At 37.1% G+C, this 19,027-nt stretch overlaps 1 protein-coding gene across 1 annotated transcript in view; it reads left to right on the top strand.

Annotated features, from left to right (window-relative positions):
• The window catches only part of vwa8 (von Willebrand factor A domain containing 8), a 117,564-nt gene that overhangs the window by 72,530 nt on the left and 26,007 nt on the right, over positions 1 to 19,027 (top strand). Inside the window, exons 38-39 of the mRNA XM_084122576.1 lie at positions 15,760 to 15,868; positions 17,911 to 18,067. Coding sequence (XP_083978702.1) covers positions 15,760 to 15,868; positions 17,911 to 18,067 — 266 coding nt within the window. The remainder of the gene's footprint in view (positions 1 to 15,759; positions 15,869 to 17,910; positions 18,068 to 19,027) is intronic.

Here is a 19,027-nt window from a genome sequence, read left to right as displayed (position 1 = left end):
GGCATTTACTCACCTCATTTGCACAAAAACAGATTCAGATTTCCTTAAAAATTTATTAAAACTGTGAAATGCAAACTTAGAGTATTACGCAAAACGGCAATAATTAAAATGTTAAATATCTCAAATATACGTATGTAATCTCACTTTATTATGTCTTTGCTGCTGACCTTCGATGATCCAATTAACATGCTGTGTTTTTTTTGTGTTGAAATTTCTTTTCATGCTCAAAAGGTTTGCGTTGTGCCCTCGTGAAATGAGGTTTATTTGTTTCACTTTTGGCGTGAAAGGGCCTTTGCATTTCCCAAAAGCGTAACAATTTTTGTTTAAAAAAAAAGCAAGCAAGCCCAGCCCAGGTGAGGAAAACTAATGCAAATCTAACATAACGCATTACTTTTTCATAAAAACACAATTAGTTACTTTTTTAGGGGGAGTAACACAATATTGTAATGCATTACTTTTAAAAGTAACTTTCCCCCACACTGGCTTGGCTGAATGTGTCCTAAATATCAAAATCTTAATATTGACAGTTTGGTATGCGTTTGATGTGTCTGTGTGGAGTGTTTGTCTGAAAGTTCACACACTTCCTGTTCTTCCACACAGGTACACAAAGAGCCTCTTAACCGTCAGGCTCTTTCTCTCACACTGGCTCTCTTTGAGCCTCCTTATTTTTACATCAAATATTTGCCCAAATGGTCACGATCTTGACCTTTCTTTGCAGCTCTTTGAATGGCGTGTGTGAGTTTGTTCAGTTGAATATCGCTCATGTGAGAGTCCTCACTGGTTTGCCCTTGGTTGCCCCACTGAAAGAGGGAGATATATAGTTTACAAACAAAGGAAAGAAAAGCATGGTGTTTCATAAGGGTTTATCATGAAGCTCAAGACTGTGTTATCTTGCTGTTGGTCTGGGGTTTTCCTTAACTGTCTCAGAGCAGTGTCTTAGATCCACCCTTCACCCCACCTCAGTCTTCACATCACAAACAAACACATTCTCTCCATCACGCTTCTTCTTGCCCCGTACATACAGTCGACAGAGCAGGTCCTGCCCACCTGTAGGGGAAAACAAATTCTGTTCGGTTCTGTGGGGGAAATTAGGTGGGATTTCTGATAGATTCGGCCACTTTAATTTACTGTGTACAGACTTTAAAGGAATAGTTCACTTAAAAATGTAAATTCTGTCATAATTTACTCACCGTCAAGTTGTTCCAAACCTGTATGATTTTTTTTTTTTTTTCTGTTAAACACAAAAGAAGATATTTTGACGAAGATATATATATAATATATATATGGTATATATGGTAATATATATATACCATAGAAGATATATGGACAAAAAAATACTATGGAAGTCAATGGGGTTCATCAACTGTTTGGTTACCTTCAAAATATCTTCTTTTGTGAAAGAAATTCATACAGGTTTTAAACAACTTGAGGGTGAGTAAATGAATTTGAAGTGAACTATTCCTTTAAGTTATTGTGTACTTCAAATAGAGCAAAATAATAAATTTGTATTTTTTCCATTTTACCAGTCACTTAAATAAAATAAGCTTAAAGAGTGCATCTAAACGTGTATTTCTGCATGATTTTGCCGATTTTCTTTTAAAAATAAATTAAATAATCAAGTTTAAAATAAATGATGTAACATCCATAAGTGAGATGCATGTCAATCGCTTTGTTTCACCACATTACAGCAGAACTGAAACCATTTCAAGTATTGCTTGACATTTTAGTGTTGATGTTTTAACATAAATTCAGCATATTTTAGCTGGAACAGTTTGATGACAATTGATAAAGTATATAGTGATATTACTATAAATTAATACTATTGGATACTACCACGTCATCTGTTGTGATTTTCATATACTGGAAAAGCATATTAGCCCAAAGTTAATAATAATTGTACCTGAAATAAAATCTGCTAAAGTCTGGCACTGATACAGTTTACATGTGATACACGATCTCTTTTCATCTTGTTGTTGAATTGCTTGCAGTCTAATTTCAACTTCTCTTTTTAAATTGTCTGTGGAAAAAAAATCTATGACTTTTATTACCAGAAACTGATTCAGAAGAAGGAGAGGAAGAGCGAATACAGATTATGCAAATTCGCCCCGCCTCCACTCACTCATACAGGCTCGTCTACAAGTGGATGTATGAGAATGGTAATGCGTTTTATGTATCGCTCTCTACAACGTAGGACACATAACAGTAATTAATATGATTAGCCTTTTAATTGACTACGTTATCAAACAGCTAATAATGTGTTGCTAATGTTACACTAACTCAGACATCTTGGACAGATGCCTTCTAAAAATCTGCATTCTTAGAAACGCTTTGAACATCATAGAAAGCCCCGTCCTGCACGTTTACTGGATTGGTCACATGTTTGTAACAGTAGGAAACCGCTTTTTTGAGACTATCTTTGGTAATCTGCAGTTTTAAGGGGAAAAAATACTCAGCAATAGTGTTGACTGATGAATTTTCAAATGGTTTGTCTTAAAGCAAATTAAAAACACCACATAGACATATAAACAACATTAAAAACTTGATTTTCATCACTTTAACATAATTTGCTAAATATATTTAAAAAGTTAAAATATTAACACATTATTCAATTACACATACATTGTTTTATTCATTTAAATTTAACACGGCCTTCAGTTCTAAATTAAGTTCTTATTTTTGCAAGTCATATTTTAACTTTTATTAAATTGACTCATAATTGCTTTAAGCCATTTCAGAAATTTCTCTTCATTTTCTCTATAGAAATGAACGTGTAATATTGTGACCAGGATTTGCTTCTCCTCACTCTAATTCACTGTTGCTGACTTTAGCTGTTCCACACACATATATGATACACTGAGGGCATCTTGTAGCAGCTGTGGGTGTATTAGACAAGCAGGACGTCCTGGATTAGAGGAGCAACAGTGACTTTCTCACGCTGACTTGATGCGGTTTGCCGTTGGGCTCGTTCTGCTGTCTGATGCTCTCAAGCAAATGTTGATCAAACCCCCAGTTTGAGGGTCAAACCTCCAGATAAACGAAACAGAACAGTGCACTGAATGAGTATTAATGCGTGTTGATTCAGATGACACTGGTTCTGGCCTGCAATTTTCTTGTAATTTATGTTTCTTGGTCTCGACATCTAATCAGTGTTATATGATGTGCTTACTGTGTTTATCGTGAACATTCATCCTGGGTGACTCCAGGATTTTTATTTCGGTCCGGGTCTGGAAGATTTTCAGAGCTAAAGCTGTTCTTTCATGTATTTGGCCTGGTCTTCAAATATGAGATCTTCTCTGTTAAAACTGTTACTGTAGAGAGTGATGGAAACATTCCCAGACTCCAGCTGGCAGAGAGTCTTCTCTTCTAGGATCTGTGCCATCTCCTCATTCTCCCAGTCTGTCGACCGTCTCGTTCCCTTGCTTCATTTTGTTACTCCTCCCTCAGGTCCTTTATTTCTCCCTCCATCATAGCGCTCATATTTTCTGCTCTCTCACACTGTTTCAATCGTCTGTGTGTCACGGCCTCAGTCGGAGGCCTATTGTGCAGCATTCCTGTTCCCAGACGGAGTGAGCACTCAGTGAGTTAGCTAGTGTTGTCTTCCCCCCCCCCCCCCATTTTCTCTCTGCATGAGTTACGAGAAGCCCTCTGACAGTGATGCGGTTTCTCCTGCTGATGTGGCGGCCGTCACACATCCAAACATAATCAAAGGGCTGATGCTGGCAACATCATGGCGTTCAGTTACATTACATTACTACGATGTGAAACATCACATTCCTCTGAGCTTGTTGATTGAAAGCACATTGTAAACATCAGGCAGGATACGCTCGTTACATGAATTTGATTGAACTCATTGTCTGTGGAGCACAACAGTCACCACCCACTTTTTCAGCAGCTTTGATTCTATTACAAAAGTATTTTTCCCATCATTTTCTTCATAGGCCTCTAAAAACTTTGGTCCTTGGTAAAGATTGAGCAAAAAGTGTTGTTAATAGTTGAAAATTCATTCATTCATTCACCCTCAAGTTGTTCCAAACCTGTATGAGTTTCTTTTGTCTGTTGAACACAAAAGAAGATATTTTGAAGAACGTTGGTAACCAGACAGTTGGCGGTAGCCATTGATTTTTTTTTCATCTTTTTTTTTTTTTCAATGGCTACCGCCAACTGTCTGGTTACCAACGTTCTTCAAAATATCTTATTTTGTGTTCAACAGACAAAAGAAACTCATACAGGTTTGGAACAACATAAGGGTGAGTAAATTGTGACAGAATTTTCCTTTTTGGGTGAACTAGCCTAACCTTTTAAGTGTAAAAGGCATATATTTAGTGTGAAAGTGTTCAATTCATAAATTTATAAAGAACAAAATTTTGAGTACAATGCATAATTCAGTGTACAAGTTTCAAATGCATATATTTAGTGTGAAAGTGTAAAATTCATGTATTTGTAAAATGCATATATGTATAAAAGTGTCAAATGTGTATATATATAGCCAGATTTACTAACAGCTTGCACCATCGCAAACACTCTTTTGGCTTTGAAAAACTACTGTCAGGATTTACAAAAGACACGCAGTGAAAAATTAACACTGAAAATGGTTATTTTTGCAGCTGATTGCTTATGCGTTTGTGGGAGTTTCCTTTTCAAGCACAATATTTATGGGAGGAGAGTATTTAAATGAATCATGCAAGGTGATTTACTAAGGTTTAGTAAAGTAAAGGTTTAGTAAAGGTTTAGTAAGGTGCTGGTCAATTTACTGGTATTTGCGCCATTATTTAACGCCTGAAAAAAAGCATATTTTAAACCAGACGCTATTTTGCGCTGCTCTTGCTAGATTGTGTTGGTCATTATGGAAATGATCCGGCCACGTCTGTGTTCTTTAATTTGCATATTGTCAGTAGATCACGAGCAGAACTCCCATCTGCACTTTTATGGAAGTGCGCCCTCACGCTTATTTGCCCTGTTTAGTAAACCTGGCCCTTAGTGTAAAATTCATAGATTTGTCAAATGCACTTATGAAAGTGTAAAATGTGTATATTTAGTGTAAAATTCATATATTTAGTGTAAAAGCGTAAAACGCACATATTTAGTGTAAAATGTATATATTTAGTTTATTGCAGGCTATATAAGTTTAGTTTTATGAAGGAGAATATGTGACCATCTGTTCACACCTGGTCTACAAAATCATGTTGCTACAGATAAACCGAACCACAGCTCCTTAACCTTTTGAAAGAGTCTATTGTGACTTCATACCAAGCTGTCAATCATTTTGCCACAACAGCACATCCCAACTTTCCATAATTAAATGTCTTGGATTAAAGTGAATGTCTGTTTTTTTTTCCACTATGTCAGAGATCTGGAATTTTGTTTTTGTACCTGTACAGTGTGTATGTATATACGATATATTTGTCTAGGCAATGAGGTCCTGTCCACTAAATTGGATGTACATCATTCTGACCACACATGACGGTCGTGACAGAGTTCAGTCATGCGAGGAATGTGTGAGCCTGACGTCAGCGCCGCTCACTGATCCTGCTCCATACATGTCCGTCTGTCTGCGTGTATGGATGTATTTATAAAGTGATCAGTGCAGCAGATGTGGGCAGTATCAGTGATGCAGAATATAGATATGATGTGTGTCGGATGGGAAATGAGTGGATGCTTTGAGTCACCCCTTACACACACATCACAAACCGTTCAGTCATGACGAGAGAGACCGCAGCTGAAAACATCCATCATATAATACTGTCTCAAACCTGATACAGTGTTAGTTAGATACTATTAAAGACTAACCTAATACGTTATTAGTAAAAAAATAACATATTAATGAATAAATCCGCCCAATCAGGCAACACTGACTGTTTTTCGCATAATATATATTAGGGAAGTATTTGATTTCATCCCTTGCTTCGTTCCTGAATGAATCAGCCATTTGAACAAATCGTTTGAATCGCTCACTTGACTCCACCTACTGCCGGTTTTAGTTTCATATTTGGAGTATTCACTTTTTAATCATTTCATATTTCAATATTCAATTAAAAAAACAAAAAAACATGAATACTCATTTAAAAACCATTAATCTCACAGCATTATTTATGCAATTCTAATTGTTGTGTAAATGCTTTAATGAGTTACATAATACAGTATACCTAAATGCCACTTAAGATGCAGCTTCTGAAACAAATATGTTTGAAAAAGTTTGAGTACTAAATGCTATGTTGAATCAAAATATTACTTTCTAAAGCTCTAAAGATCTTTCTTTTTTTTCTCATGTAACAATAATGGCTTGAAATGATCTTTTGGGGGTAATTTCTCAGCCAAAATTGATGTGTGATTAATTTGCGATTAATTTGATTAAATAATTGGCATATCATGTAATAAATTAGATAAAAAAGGTAATCAATATTATATACAGTAGTCAACATTTGAAGTGGATCAAAACCTTTCATCAAAGTTATATATGAATTTTGAACAATACCCGTTCTTGTCTTAGGACGACTTTGATGAGCCTTTTTGATCCACTTCAAATGTTGACTACTGTATATATATGTAAATATTGTAGCAAAGTTAGTTGTTCAGGGAAGGAGGAGGCGGGAACCCGCGAACGTTCAAACACACTTTAATCATATAAAATAAACAAACAGCAAAACGAGCCTTACAGAAGACTGCTGCATATAAACATAATAACACATAAACAAAACACAACGTCCAGGCCTGGTCCTCTCTCATCCTTCACTGTCATCACTCCTCCTTTTATCCATCCGGAGCTCCTCCGTGAGACACTCGAGACCGGTGTGACGCACAGATGACACTCATTAGGCAATTACGCTACCGGCCTCGCTCTGTTCCCACAGCTCTCGGCCCCGCCCTGCTTGACACATATATATTTTTACTCTTTCTAATTTTACTGTCATGACATTTAATGCTAACTGAGGCCTGTAGAGTCTGAGATGTATAGCTCCTGGGAAGATTGGCAACTGTCTTGAATGTTTTTTCTACTTATGAATTATTGTCCTCGCTGTACAATGATGTTTGGAAATGGCTTTGTAACCCTTCCTAGATTGATAGGCAGCAACAATTACTTCTCTAAGATCATTGCTGATGTTTTTCCTCCTTGGCGTTGTGTTAACACACACCTGGATGCTCTACAACCGTAAACTGCCAAAACGTCTGTTTTTATAGAAGTGGTTACACTTGCTGATGATCAGTTAATCAAAGACATTTTGAATTTTTAGCTCTCGATCTTGAGGTTTCTAAATCTCTCAGCATAACAGTTGTTGGTTGCTATAGAACACCGTCTGCTGATAGTAGTGCGCTCCCTTCTTTATTCCAGCTCTTTTCAGCTCTTGATGCTAAAGAATTGGTAGTCCTAGGTGATTTAAGCTGGAATTGGTTGCATTCAGCAACTGATGAATTTAAAACCTATTGTGATGCATTGAATCTTTTTCAGATTGTTGACAAGCCCACTAGACCGAACCTAAAATGTCCAGAAAAATCGTCACTAATAGATCTAATCTTAACAAACACAAACAAATAAGTATTTAACTGCATCCATATTTGCGAATGACATCAGTGACCACTGTGTCATCGCAACAGTTAGAAACACAAAAATTCCTAAAACTAAACCAAACATCATAACCAAGCGTGACATGAAACATTTCTCAGAACAAGGGTTTCTACACGATTTGAATTATTTTGGAGTGGGAATAAATTAATTAAATTCCTGACCTTGAAATAGCCTGGGAATTTTTGTTATGCAAATTTTTCTGCTTTAGTCAACAAACATGCTTCTCGCAAAAGGTACAGGGTGAAGGGTCGGAATAATGCATGGTTTTCTCATCCTTTATCAAATATGCTTTTAGGCGATTGCGCAATGCATGCACGGTTGCAGTCAGAAAAGCTAAAGCTGAACATTTTCTTATAGAAACATCTCACAATCTAAACAATTCATCAAAATTTTGGAAAAGTGTTAAATCATTAACTGAAAATAATAAAGGTATAGAACTTCCATCATGTATTAATATGGGCTCTGATACAATCATTGATAAAGTAAATATGCTTAATTGTTTTAATGAACACTTCATAGCTTCTGGTTTTTTGTTTGATTCAGTTAATGGTGCTCATGTGAACCCTTTGATTGTTCAGTCAGAGAGCTTACACTGTAAAAAAATTCTAACCCTCCCAAATCAAAAATTTCAAGTGACCGATAACATCTAAATTGTTCAATTGGCCCAAGTGAAATTCTTGTTGCAATAGTCTGTTAACATTGGCTCAATGAGAAATAATACGTCAGACTAATTGAAAAATTTAGATGTTATCGGTCACTTGAAATTTTTGACTTGGGGATGTAATTTTTTTTTACAGTGTAGTGTCTAGTCAATCATTCAACTTTTCACCAATTGCAATCTCTGAGGTGTGCAAAGCCCTTAAATCTTTAGATGTTTCTAGTGTTTGTGTACAGTATAATGTATCTGGAGCTGGTCATGTGATCGAGGGTCACATCTTGATGCTGGTGCCTCTGTGTCATCTATGTAACAGACCATGTTCAGTCTGACCAGGGCCAATTTGACCAGTGTTTAATGTAGGAATTTAATCAGCTCAGCAAATGCCACAGCTTTCTTTACATTTACTGCTTGAATTTACAAGAGGATCTTACTGCTTTGACATTTATCTGTTGACATTTTGTGACATCAACATTTAAAGGACCATCTCTTCCTCTTCTGCTTTGAATTTGAATTCATCTCATGTCCGAGCCAAAAGTGTTGCTCTGTTCGCCTCTGAACAGTTATATCATATTCTTGATGTACTGTACAACAGTTCTTCTGATATCAACTTCTTGTGGTATATATGCAGGGTGTGTAAAGCAGAACTGTGAAACCCTTGAGACCAAGTAAAAGCTCAGCGCTGATGTAATGAAGGGGTTTGTGGGTTTGGTGGGCCCCCTGTGGTCAGCAGCCAGTACAGCGAGTCTGACTGCATTGTCCTGCTCTCTGTGTGGGTCTGCGAGGGAACACAGCCTGGGACATTTCATTTCAGAGACAACCTCAAAACACGGGCATTCCTCACATTCCAGCCCGGGCTCCTGCTCTGCCCACTGGGATGCTAGAAAGGCCAGCGAGGCACTCATCCTAGACATGGGCCAGTACTTCTGTCTGGAGACTGAGGAGTCAGGACTCATTCCATCCACTTCAGAACACGAGACTTGTTTCAGATTTCATGTCATGTTAATGACTATAAGGATGTCTATAAGGAAGGGAATGGACTATATACAGTGAGGAAAATAAGTATTTGAACACCCTGCTATTTTGCAAGTTCTCCCACTTGGAAATCATGGAGGGGTCTGAAATTGTCATCGTAGGTGCATGTCCACTGTGAGAGACATAATCTTAAAAAAAAAATCACAATATATGATTTTTTTAACTATTTATTTGTATGATACAGCTGCAAATAAGTATTTGAACACCTGTCTATCAGCTAGAATTCTGACCCTCAAAGACCTGTTAGTCTGCCTTTAAAATGTCCACCTCCACTCCATTTATTATCCTAAATTAGATGCACCTGTTTGAGGTCGTTAGCTGCATAAAGACACCTGTACACCCCATACAATCAGTAAGAATCCAACTACTAACATGGCCAAGACCAAAGAGCTGTCCAAAGACACTAGAGACAAAATTGTACACCTCCACAAGGCTGGAAAGGGCTACGGGGAAATTGCCAAGCAGCTTGGTGAAAAAAGGTCCACTGTTGGAGCAATCATTAGAAAATGGAAGAAGCTAAACATGACTGTCAATCTCCCTCGGACTGGGGCTCCATGCAAGATCTCACCTCGTGGGGTCTCAATGATCCTAAGAAAGGTGAGAAATCAGCCCAGAACTACACGGGAGGAGCTGATCAATGACCTGAAAAGAGCTGGGACCACCGTTTCCAAGGTTACTGTTGGTAATACACTTAGACGTCATGGTTTGAAATCATGCATGGCACGGAAGGTTCCCCTGCTTAAACCAGCACATGTCAAGGCCCGTCTTAAGTTTGCCAATGACCATTTGGATGATCCAGAGGAGTCATGGGAGAAAGTCATGTGGTCAGATGAGACCAAAATATAACTTTTTGGTCATAATTCCACTAAACGTGTTTGGAGGAAGAAGAATGATGAGTACCATCCCAAGAACACCGTCCCTACTGTGAAGCATGGGGGTGGTAGCATCATGCTTTGGGGGTGTTTTTCTGCACATGGGACAGGGCGACTGCACTGTATTAAGGAGAGGATGACCGGGGCCATGTATTGCGAGATTTTGGGGAACAACCTCCTTCCCTCAGTTAGAGCATTGAAGATGGCTCGAGGCTGGGTCTTCCAACATGACAATGACCCGAAGCACACAGCCAGGATAACCAAGGAGTGGCTCTGTAAGAAGCATATCAAGGTTCTGGCGTGGCCTAGCCAGTCTCCAGACCTAAACCCAATAGAGAATCTTTGGAGGGAGCTCAAACTCCGTGTTTCTCAGCGATAGCCCAGAAACCTGACTGATCTAGAGAAGATCTGTGTGGAGGAGTGGGCCAAAATCCCTCCTGCAGTGTGTGCAAACCTGGTGAAAAACTACAGGAAACGTTTGACCTCTGTAATTGCAAACAAAGGCTACTGTACCAAATATTAACATTGATTTTCTCAGGTGTTCAAATACTTATTTGCAGCTGTATCATACAAATAAATAGTTAAAAAATCATACATTGTGATTTCTGGATTTTTTTTTTTAGATTATGTCTCTCACAGTGGACATGCACCTACGATGACAATTTCAGACCCCTCCATGATTTCTAAGTGGGAGAACTTGCAAAATAGCAGGGTGTTCAAATACTTATTTTCCTCACTGTAAGTACAGTTGCCAAAACTTTATGGTAAAGCATTATGTCCGGTTCTGTTTGCATGTCTGAAAGTGTGCACTTATTGAAGTTTACTTAGACGTGTGAGCATTTGTTTTATATTCACCGTGGTTGCTAGCAAAATTTGTCCTACATAAATACACATTAAATTGGATAAAAGGCTTAATTTAGATGTGTGCCCCACTTTTGCTTCTCCAGTTAGCTATGATGACCCATTTACTTTAGGCTTGTTACGTCAAGATTGTTCCATAATTTAAGTCTTCTGTACAGTGACCTGCTGCACACTGTCGTCTTACTTCAGCCACACTTAAATCATGTAAGAATGTCTTTGTGTTAACAAAATTGTATATATAGTGTAATTTATGTTAAAGAAATGTAGTAAATTGCATTGTATACATTTTGATTTAATACTTGCACTGTACATACAAAATGAAGACATCATAATGATAGTTAATGTGATTCTCTACACCTATAGTTGCTCTGCTAAGACACCTGTGTGAACTTGAGGAGAACTGACTAAGTCTTAATCAGCTCCCTAGTTCATTAGTCTGAGCAGTGATCAGGGAGTCGGCCGTCTCAATCGCAAAATCCTTTCAGTGCACTGAAACGTTCGCTCCCTAAAAAGTCCCACAGTGCACTGTGAAAACCAGGGAGCATCAATGCTCACTATGTTCCCCTACCGGAAATTCACGACTTAGGGAGCTGATTGAGACACACATATATGCACTTACACCATATTGTCGCAAATTGGTCGTTGAACCACGTTGGTTAATGATGTCACGCAGGTGGTGGAGTAATAACTTATTTTAATGAATCTGTTTTACGAATTAATGCTAAATGTTTTGCTATAAATTACAGACATGGCATCTGAGGAATATTTCTGCTTTTTTTATTTTGCTTTTATTTTGCTTATTTTCCAGATTTAATCATAGGTTTGTTCTTACGTATTAGAGCACGTTCGCACATGCGCACTCTTCAAAAACGGTGTTTTAAATCTCTTTTCAAACTAAAAGACGTAAATGACATTTGTATATATTCTAAATAAAAGATACAGATTGTACTGAATGTCAGCTTGCTTATTTTGCTCAAGATAAGGATTTATTGTTTCCACATGTCATGCAAATAAGAAACTATGCTTCTAACCACAGGTCGAGAGCTGTCGTTCCAACCACACAACTTTGCGATGCTGTTTGCGAATGTTTGGTAGAACTATGGTTTCTGGAAACACTGACTCGTTGAACTATACGGATAATGACGGAACTTGCGACCATATGACTATAACAATGCTTTTGGGAAACGCACTCCTGTCTGTCTGTCTGTCTGTCTGTCTGTCTGTCTGTTTGTCTGTCTTGTCTGTGTATATGATTTGTTTTTCTATATGTCTGTCTATCTATCTATCTATCTATAGATCTGTCTGTCTGCCCACCTGTCTGTCTGTCTGTCTGTGTGTGTGTGTATATGTCTGTTTTTCTATATGTCTGTCTGTCTATCTATCTATAGATCTGTCTGTGTGTGTATATGTCTGTTTTTCAATATGTCTGTCTGTCTATCTATCTATAGATCTGTATGTCTGTCTTTTTGTCTGTGTATCTTTCTGATTTTCAAAACTGTCTGTCTGTGTGTCAGTAGGGTGTTGTGATAATGCTTGTGTGTCTCATCTTTGTGCTGTTAAATCCTGGCTAATCTGAAGCCACGTTGCACACACACACACACACACACACACATAAATCTCCTTATCATAAACAGGACTGTCACTGATCTTCCGTAGAGATGGGAAGCAATGTTTTTTTCTTTTACATCAGTTTGGCAGTGTATATAGGGTACATGTTTTTATACAGATATCTACAATGGCTTGTTATTTGTTGAAATGCATCTTGCTGGTGTGGCATTTATGTACATGTTATTGGCAAATCTCTAAGCCACGTTCATCATGAACATCTGTAAGCCATATCGCTTCCTAACACACACACACACACACACACAGACAATTTGTTGTGAAATACTGAAAGTGCATGACCTCATATCAGATTAAGTGTGTGTGTAGGTGTCAAAAAGAGCCTTGAGTATAATCTTACACTCACAGAAAAGTATCTGGACACCATATCTAGTCAATATTTAAACTGGAGGAATTTATTGTTATATTGAACCAATTCCAGAATTGAAATGAAGATGCCGACTATGATCTTGTTATCTCTCCGTTCTATTTAAAAGGAAAACCTGACAGACGTGTATTTAAAGGTGGATTTACAGGAATAATTTACTCAAAAAAGAATGAAGGTCAAGTTACCTAATATTTTATGTGACATTAAACTTCACACACAGTCCTCTCTATGATATAATTTCCTGTTTTATATCTATTTTTCTCTATGCCTCTGCACTATTTTTTAATTAATAAATAATTAATTTAAGAAATAAAAAAAATAAAAATACTCTATGCCATTCAGCCATACTCTGCAAAACAAATTTTGTTTTCCACCAAAGAAAATAAGGAAGTCAAACGCATTTGAAATGGCATGAGGGTGACTAATTCGTTTTTGGATTAAATATTTAAGAATTAAAGGTTAATTCATGCAGCATTAAAACTTTCACCCTGCATGACTGATTTAACCCACTCGGACACAAAGGGCAGATCTTTCCTCTAGCTTCCAAAATGGTCTGTTTATTTCAACTGTTCCTTTCCGTATGACTTGGCAAAAACATTTCTGTTCATTCCCTACACATGTACTTCCTTTCAGTGTGCAGTGTAAAACGGGAAGTGTCTTAATAAGTTCAGACTTCAAGTTCAGTGACCTTACGTGACCTTGCCCAGTCATAGCATGCAGGATCGTTGCATAATGAGAATTGCCTTTTATGTTAACAGGAGGGAAAGGGACGTTTTGAAACACTAAGTGTCTGTTCTCTCACTGTCCAACATTAAAAGAGTCCAACTGTGCTGCTATCTCTCTCAAAGACACAATCACACTTCAAAGTGCTACGCTCACAAGTATGAAGCGTTCATGGGAGGTTCTAGCAGTTATGTTCAGACTGTATTTGCACACAGCAGGAGGCTGTAAAGGAGTGTGTGGAGGTCATGAGAAAGCCACAACCCTCCAGATGGGTGCGTGGGTATTAAAGAGAGGCCCAGTGCTGTATGATATTAATGGACTGTGTGAAGGAAGATAAGAAGAGAGAGAGAGAACGCCACTAAATGAATGTAGAAACCTGCTTCAGAGAGCTTCAAGTCAACATTAGGAGACAAATATGTCTACACACACAGATAACACTTCAAAATCGGTTGAGATATCCAGATATCCGCCCACGAACCATGAGACGAGGCCTTGCTTAAAAGCAGTGATGTCCCATGTGACGGTTATCCATTTATGTTGCATCTTTGTGCTCTGCTGAGTTTTTTCTTTCCATCTTTCTCATAAAGACATGGAGCAGGGACCCCCGCCCCAATACAAAACATGTCAAACAGATCTACATATTATTCTAGCCTTCAATATTAATAGAAACCAACCACATTATGATAGTTATATTATGTTAAGACAGTAAATTAGAACTATGCACGTTATTGTTGTTGCACATGCATCATTGTCTGTATATTACTTTTCATTGTTAAAATTGAGATTTATGCATGTTTTAATCTCAGTTATTAAAATGGATTTGCAGAGTCCTCATGCGTTTTATTTTTACTGTCGGATGGACAATTAAACATTTACCTCCTGAATATTAGCTTCAAGTTTATTAAAAATTCATATTTTAATTTTACTGTCAAATGGACAATTAAATATTTACCTGAACTTTAGCTATAGGTTTACTAAAACTTTACATTTTATTTTTTTACTGTGAGAAGGACAATTAAGAATCAATCACTGAGGGTGGTTATATATAATTATGAGGATATATAGCCTCGGAAACACGCAACAACATCTTTGTTTGCTATAATGAGAGGATTTACGAGTGTGCATTACTAAATCGTCAAACACCTCTGATTGGCCATTGCATTCAAGAGATCAACAAACATGTCTGTGATTGGCTACCGATATTTCTGAAATTACTGATATTTCTCACTGCTGCAAAGACACGTTGTAAACATGTTCTCCAGAGTGCAGGCACAAATACACACCGTAGCGTTTGCCAAATCTGTTTTGCCAATATGTCATATTGTTTGCCAATATGATTATAGTATCAACTGAGGGTCAAGTCAAGTCAAGTCACATTTATTTATACAGCGCTTTTTACAATACAGATTGTTTCAAAGCAGCTTTACAATGATAACAGGAAAATAATGCAACAAAGTTGTTTCCAGAAGAAAACAGCACATCACAGTCCAGCTTAAGTAAGCTCAGTGATGTTTCATTTTTGTTGTAAAAAAGTTATTAATTTAGTTCATTTATATATTTAGCCGATGTATGTCATCGTCCAGCTCTGAGGGTGCCTAGCATTTGACTTTGTAATGTTTCTACCCATGTTTTAACAAAAAAATAATTTGTCATCAAACATTGATTGGTAGACCCCATAGGAGTCGTGGACCCCTGGTTGAAGACCCTTGATTTAAAAAGTTAAAAACTGTCAGTCAACAAACTTTGCATTGTCAGTCAGTTTGTGACTTGTTTCCTGGCAGCTCGGCATGAGAATCAACATTCATTTTTCAAGCATAATACATTGTTTCCTGCAATTGTGATTCCCAGAGTAAATGTTTATGGCACATTAAAAAGTCAGTGCAAGCACACATTTTTATTTTCTATATAACTCACTTGCTTTACAGTGTAAAGTGACCTCTAGATGGGTAAATCTGTCTTGGATTTAATTGACCTCATAACCCCATTTTTTTTTCACTTAGTAACAAGATGAAGATCAAATGGGTGAATGTTCAGATACTACTGAAAGTGCTTTCTTTTTCAGATCACCATTCAGAGAGACAGTGGCCTAGATGTCAGCTCCCCCAAACATGGCAAGATTGACCCCAAAAATGCCCCTCATGTAGGGGGGAACCAGTGGGCTGGAGGCACAGGTACAGTCACATCCCATCAAAGGTGACCTCACCCCACCCCATTGGATTGTATCATGTGCATTGTATCAAATGTTTAATTTAAATGTTAGTTTATAGTAGTTATATTTATTTTGACCAATTTATACAAAAAAATAATAATAATTGTGACATTTTCATAGTGCAATAAAATCTCATTACTGCAATGCGATTAAAAATAATACATTGCTTGCATTTTTTCACATTTATTTATATAGTGGTTTATACAGTAAAATACAGATTGTTTCGAAGCAACTTCACAGTAATAAAATCTGCAGTCCGTAACTTTTTTTGGGTTAAAAATGATCCAAAATAAATGTTTTAGCAAGTACATAACCAGCCAGTGTTCAAAACTATCTGCTTGCCTTAGCTCGGTTAAAAACGGTAAGCTTGTAATAATGTTTTTAATCCCAGTGGTACTGGTGGATTTCCGCGGGAAATTCGAGCATGTCTTTGCGTCATTACGTCACATCTGTACACGTAAAGAAGGAGTCTCAGCTAGTAGGTTATGAGTGTGAGGATGCTGGAGGTGGAGATTTATAGCCTTTTCTCACAGCACTTGATATAATTAAACTTATCAAATTGATGGCGGATCCAGAAAGGTTCAAACGACAATCACCAGTGACAACTGGAGATTCACTCGTTGTAAAATGCAAAAGACTTCGGAGTGGCTACAGAAAAAAAGAGACTGCAACCGGGCCCATGTGAAAACAAGGATAAATATCGGAAGGGCTTTTGAAAGGTAAAAATTTGATTATATTCCAGTTTTAAATATACATCTGATTACAGATACGTTTGTTTGTATTTCAAAGAGAACCAGTTCTAAGGAACATTAATTTGTTGGTATGACAATTAGAAATTAGACTGCACAGAAATGGAAACTGAACTACAGGTAGCCCTAATACACATTAAATGTAGTCACGCAATGCTGATGTTGTTAACATTAACAATTTGAGAACAAAGTATAATTTGCACGGTTTGACTTGATATGATAAGCGATCGTTAGATTTAATCAGCGCGATTTACTGCAATGCTTTTTTTCCCTTAGTTGGTCAGAACAAAAGTGGATGTTAGTTACTTGTTCAGATGACATTTTCCAGTGAAAATCCTGATGTTGGTCATACTTCCAAAAAGTAGATTCTGTGATTCCGAATGACAGTATCTACACCCGCGGTCTATCCGGCGCGGTGACTGACAGCCGCACATTCTCCTCAAAACATTGGATGCCGAGGCACAACTCACGTAAAGTTGATAATTCCACGAATAACTGCAATTGCAAATTTTGAACAGAGATGGCGACAAAGAGGAACAACTACGGACTGCATCTTTAATATTAATAAATCTGGAAAATAACTGTTGTAAAATTCATCAGTTATGAAACAAATTCTATTTAAGCTATAAACAGGCTCCGCAAAAGATAATAGTGTCATTATTCAGCTCAGTTCAGTCAATGTTGCTGTTCATCAATTATGAAACTAGTTCAATTTGGCTAAGCAGCTCTAAAGAAGATAGTTGTGTCATTGTTCAGCTCAAGTCAGTGCATTCAGCTCTGTGCCATTATCCAGCTCAAATGAATTCATATTGTCACATTGTCATTAATATTACTAAAAAATATTTGTAACCGCAACTGAGCATTCCAAAGGGGAAAGTGGCAATGAAACAAAACTATTTGCTGTACTGCATTTCATTTATGCATATTAAAAATTTTCTTGACTGTGATACTGTAGAATTTAACTTTACCATTATAAATACAATCTAATGAGAATCACCATTTACTTAAAAAATCATAATAAATAGGGCCCAATGACTAGGTTTTCATTTTTCATGTTTTTGTGAAATGCGCCCTTAAATCCATCTCTGACTTTAGAGCAAGCTCTCCAAATAAAAGTTTGAAGGGAGATGGTCTTCGTTAAAAATATTTCAATGAACCTTTATTTTTTAAATCTCCAGTTATTATACAAGTACCCTACACACGCTTATCAATCACCTATGTGGTAACTCAACAAATTGCCTGTATGTTGGTGTAGGTGGCAGAGATACAGCAGGTCTCGGAGGGAAGGGAGGACCCTACCGTCTGGATGCCGGACACAAAGTTCACCAGATCTCTCAGGCAGAGAAAGACGCTGTGCCAGACGAGGTGAAGAGAGCAGCACGCGAGATGGGGGAGAAGGCTTTTAAGCAGAGGTACGCCCATCTGTCTCTCTCATTCATCACTCACTCAGTTCAAACACAGATTTCTCCAAAAAGCCTACACTTGACCCTGCGTGGCCTTTACCCTCTGGCCCGAGTGCCTGTTAATCTCTCCAGATATTTTGCAGTGCTGTCTCAATGAAAGCAAATTATGTGTGTGAGGCTTCGTTTTATAAGCTACTGAGCTGCCTATGTGTGCATTGCATATGTCCTTTGACAAAATGACAATCCCATAATGCACTGCATTAAGCTAAAAAAAAAAAAAAGTTGATACAAGGCAGGGTTATTATACTTAAACCATAAAAAAAACATTACTTCATGTTAAACATTATCTGAAATAAAATAAAAATGTAAAAAACTTAAGGTAACCTTTTCACTTAGTTTAATTTGATGTATTAAAATAGCTACAACTTAAACTGAGATAAAAAATTATTTAAAAATTTGTTTTAAAAATACTAAAACTTTAAAATGAAAAGCAAACAAAAAATATAAATAAAAACTACAATAGTATCTCAATTGTGCTAACATAACACAGATCCAAAATGGCAAACGAAGCAAGATTCCATTTATAAATATCCTTGTATTTATAGTCAACATTAATTTCCATTCATAACCCATTTTAATTCCATAACATGATGTATTTCTGAAAACTTTCAGTTACAAAAAAATTGTCAACTATTAAAGTGTTGTTAAATGCCAGAATACAGCATGATTAAATGTGTGCTTGCTAAAACAATAGTTTTTGGCTTAACATGGTTAACATGATCCAATAACCACATGGCCTGAGTGATGAAAGAAGGAAACGGAAGTCTTTTTAAAGGAAGAGAAATTTATTCAGACTGAAGACAACAAACAAACAAACAAACCAAAAATTTGGAATTGCATAAAACTTTAAATAATTCACAATAAGACCATCAACCTGGTAATTAAGTTGGTAAGCGAGTCAATTTTGGC

Source organism: Abramis brama, assembly GCF_963993115.1.
Source record: "Abramis brama genome assembly, chromosome: 8".
Taxonomy (NCBI): Eukaryota; Metazoa; Chordata; class Actinopteri; order Cypriniformes; family Leuciscidae; genus Abramis; species Abramis brama.
Note: the sequence above shows the minus strand (reverse complement) of the source record. Positions and strands in the feature narration are given on the sequence as shown.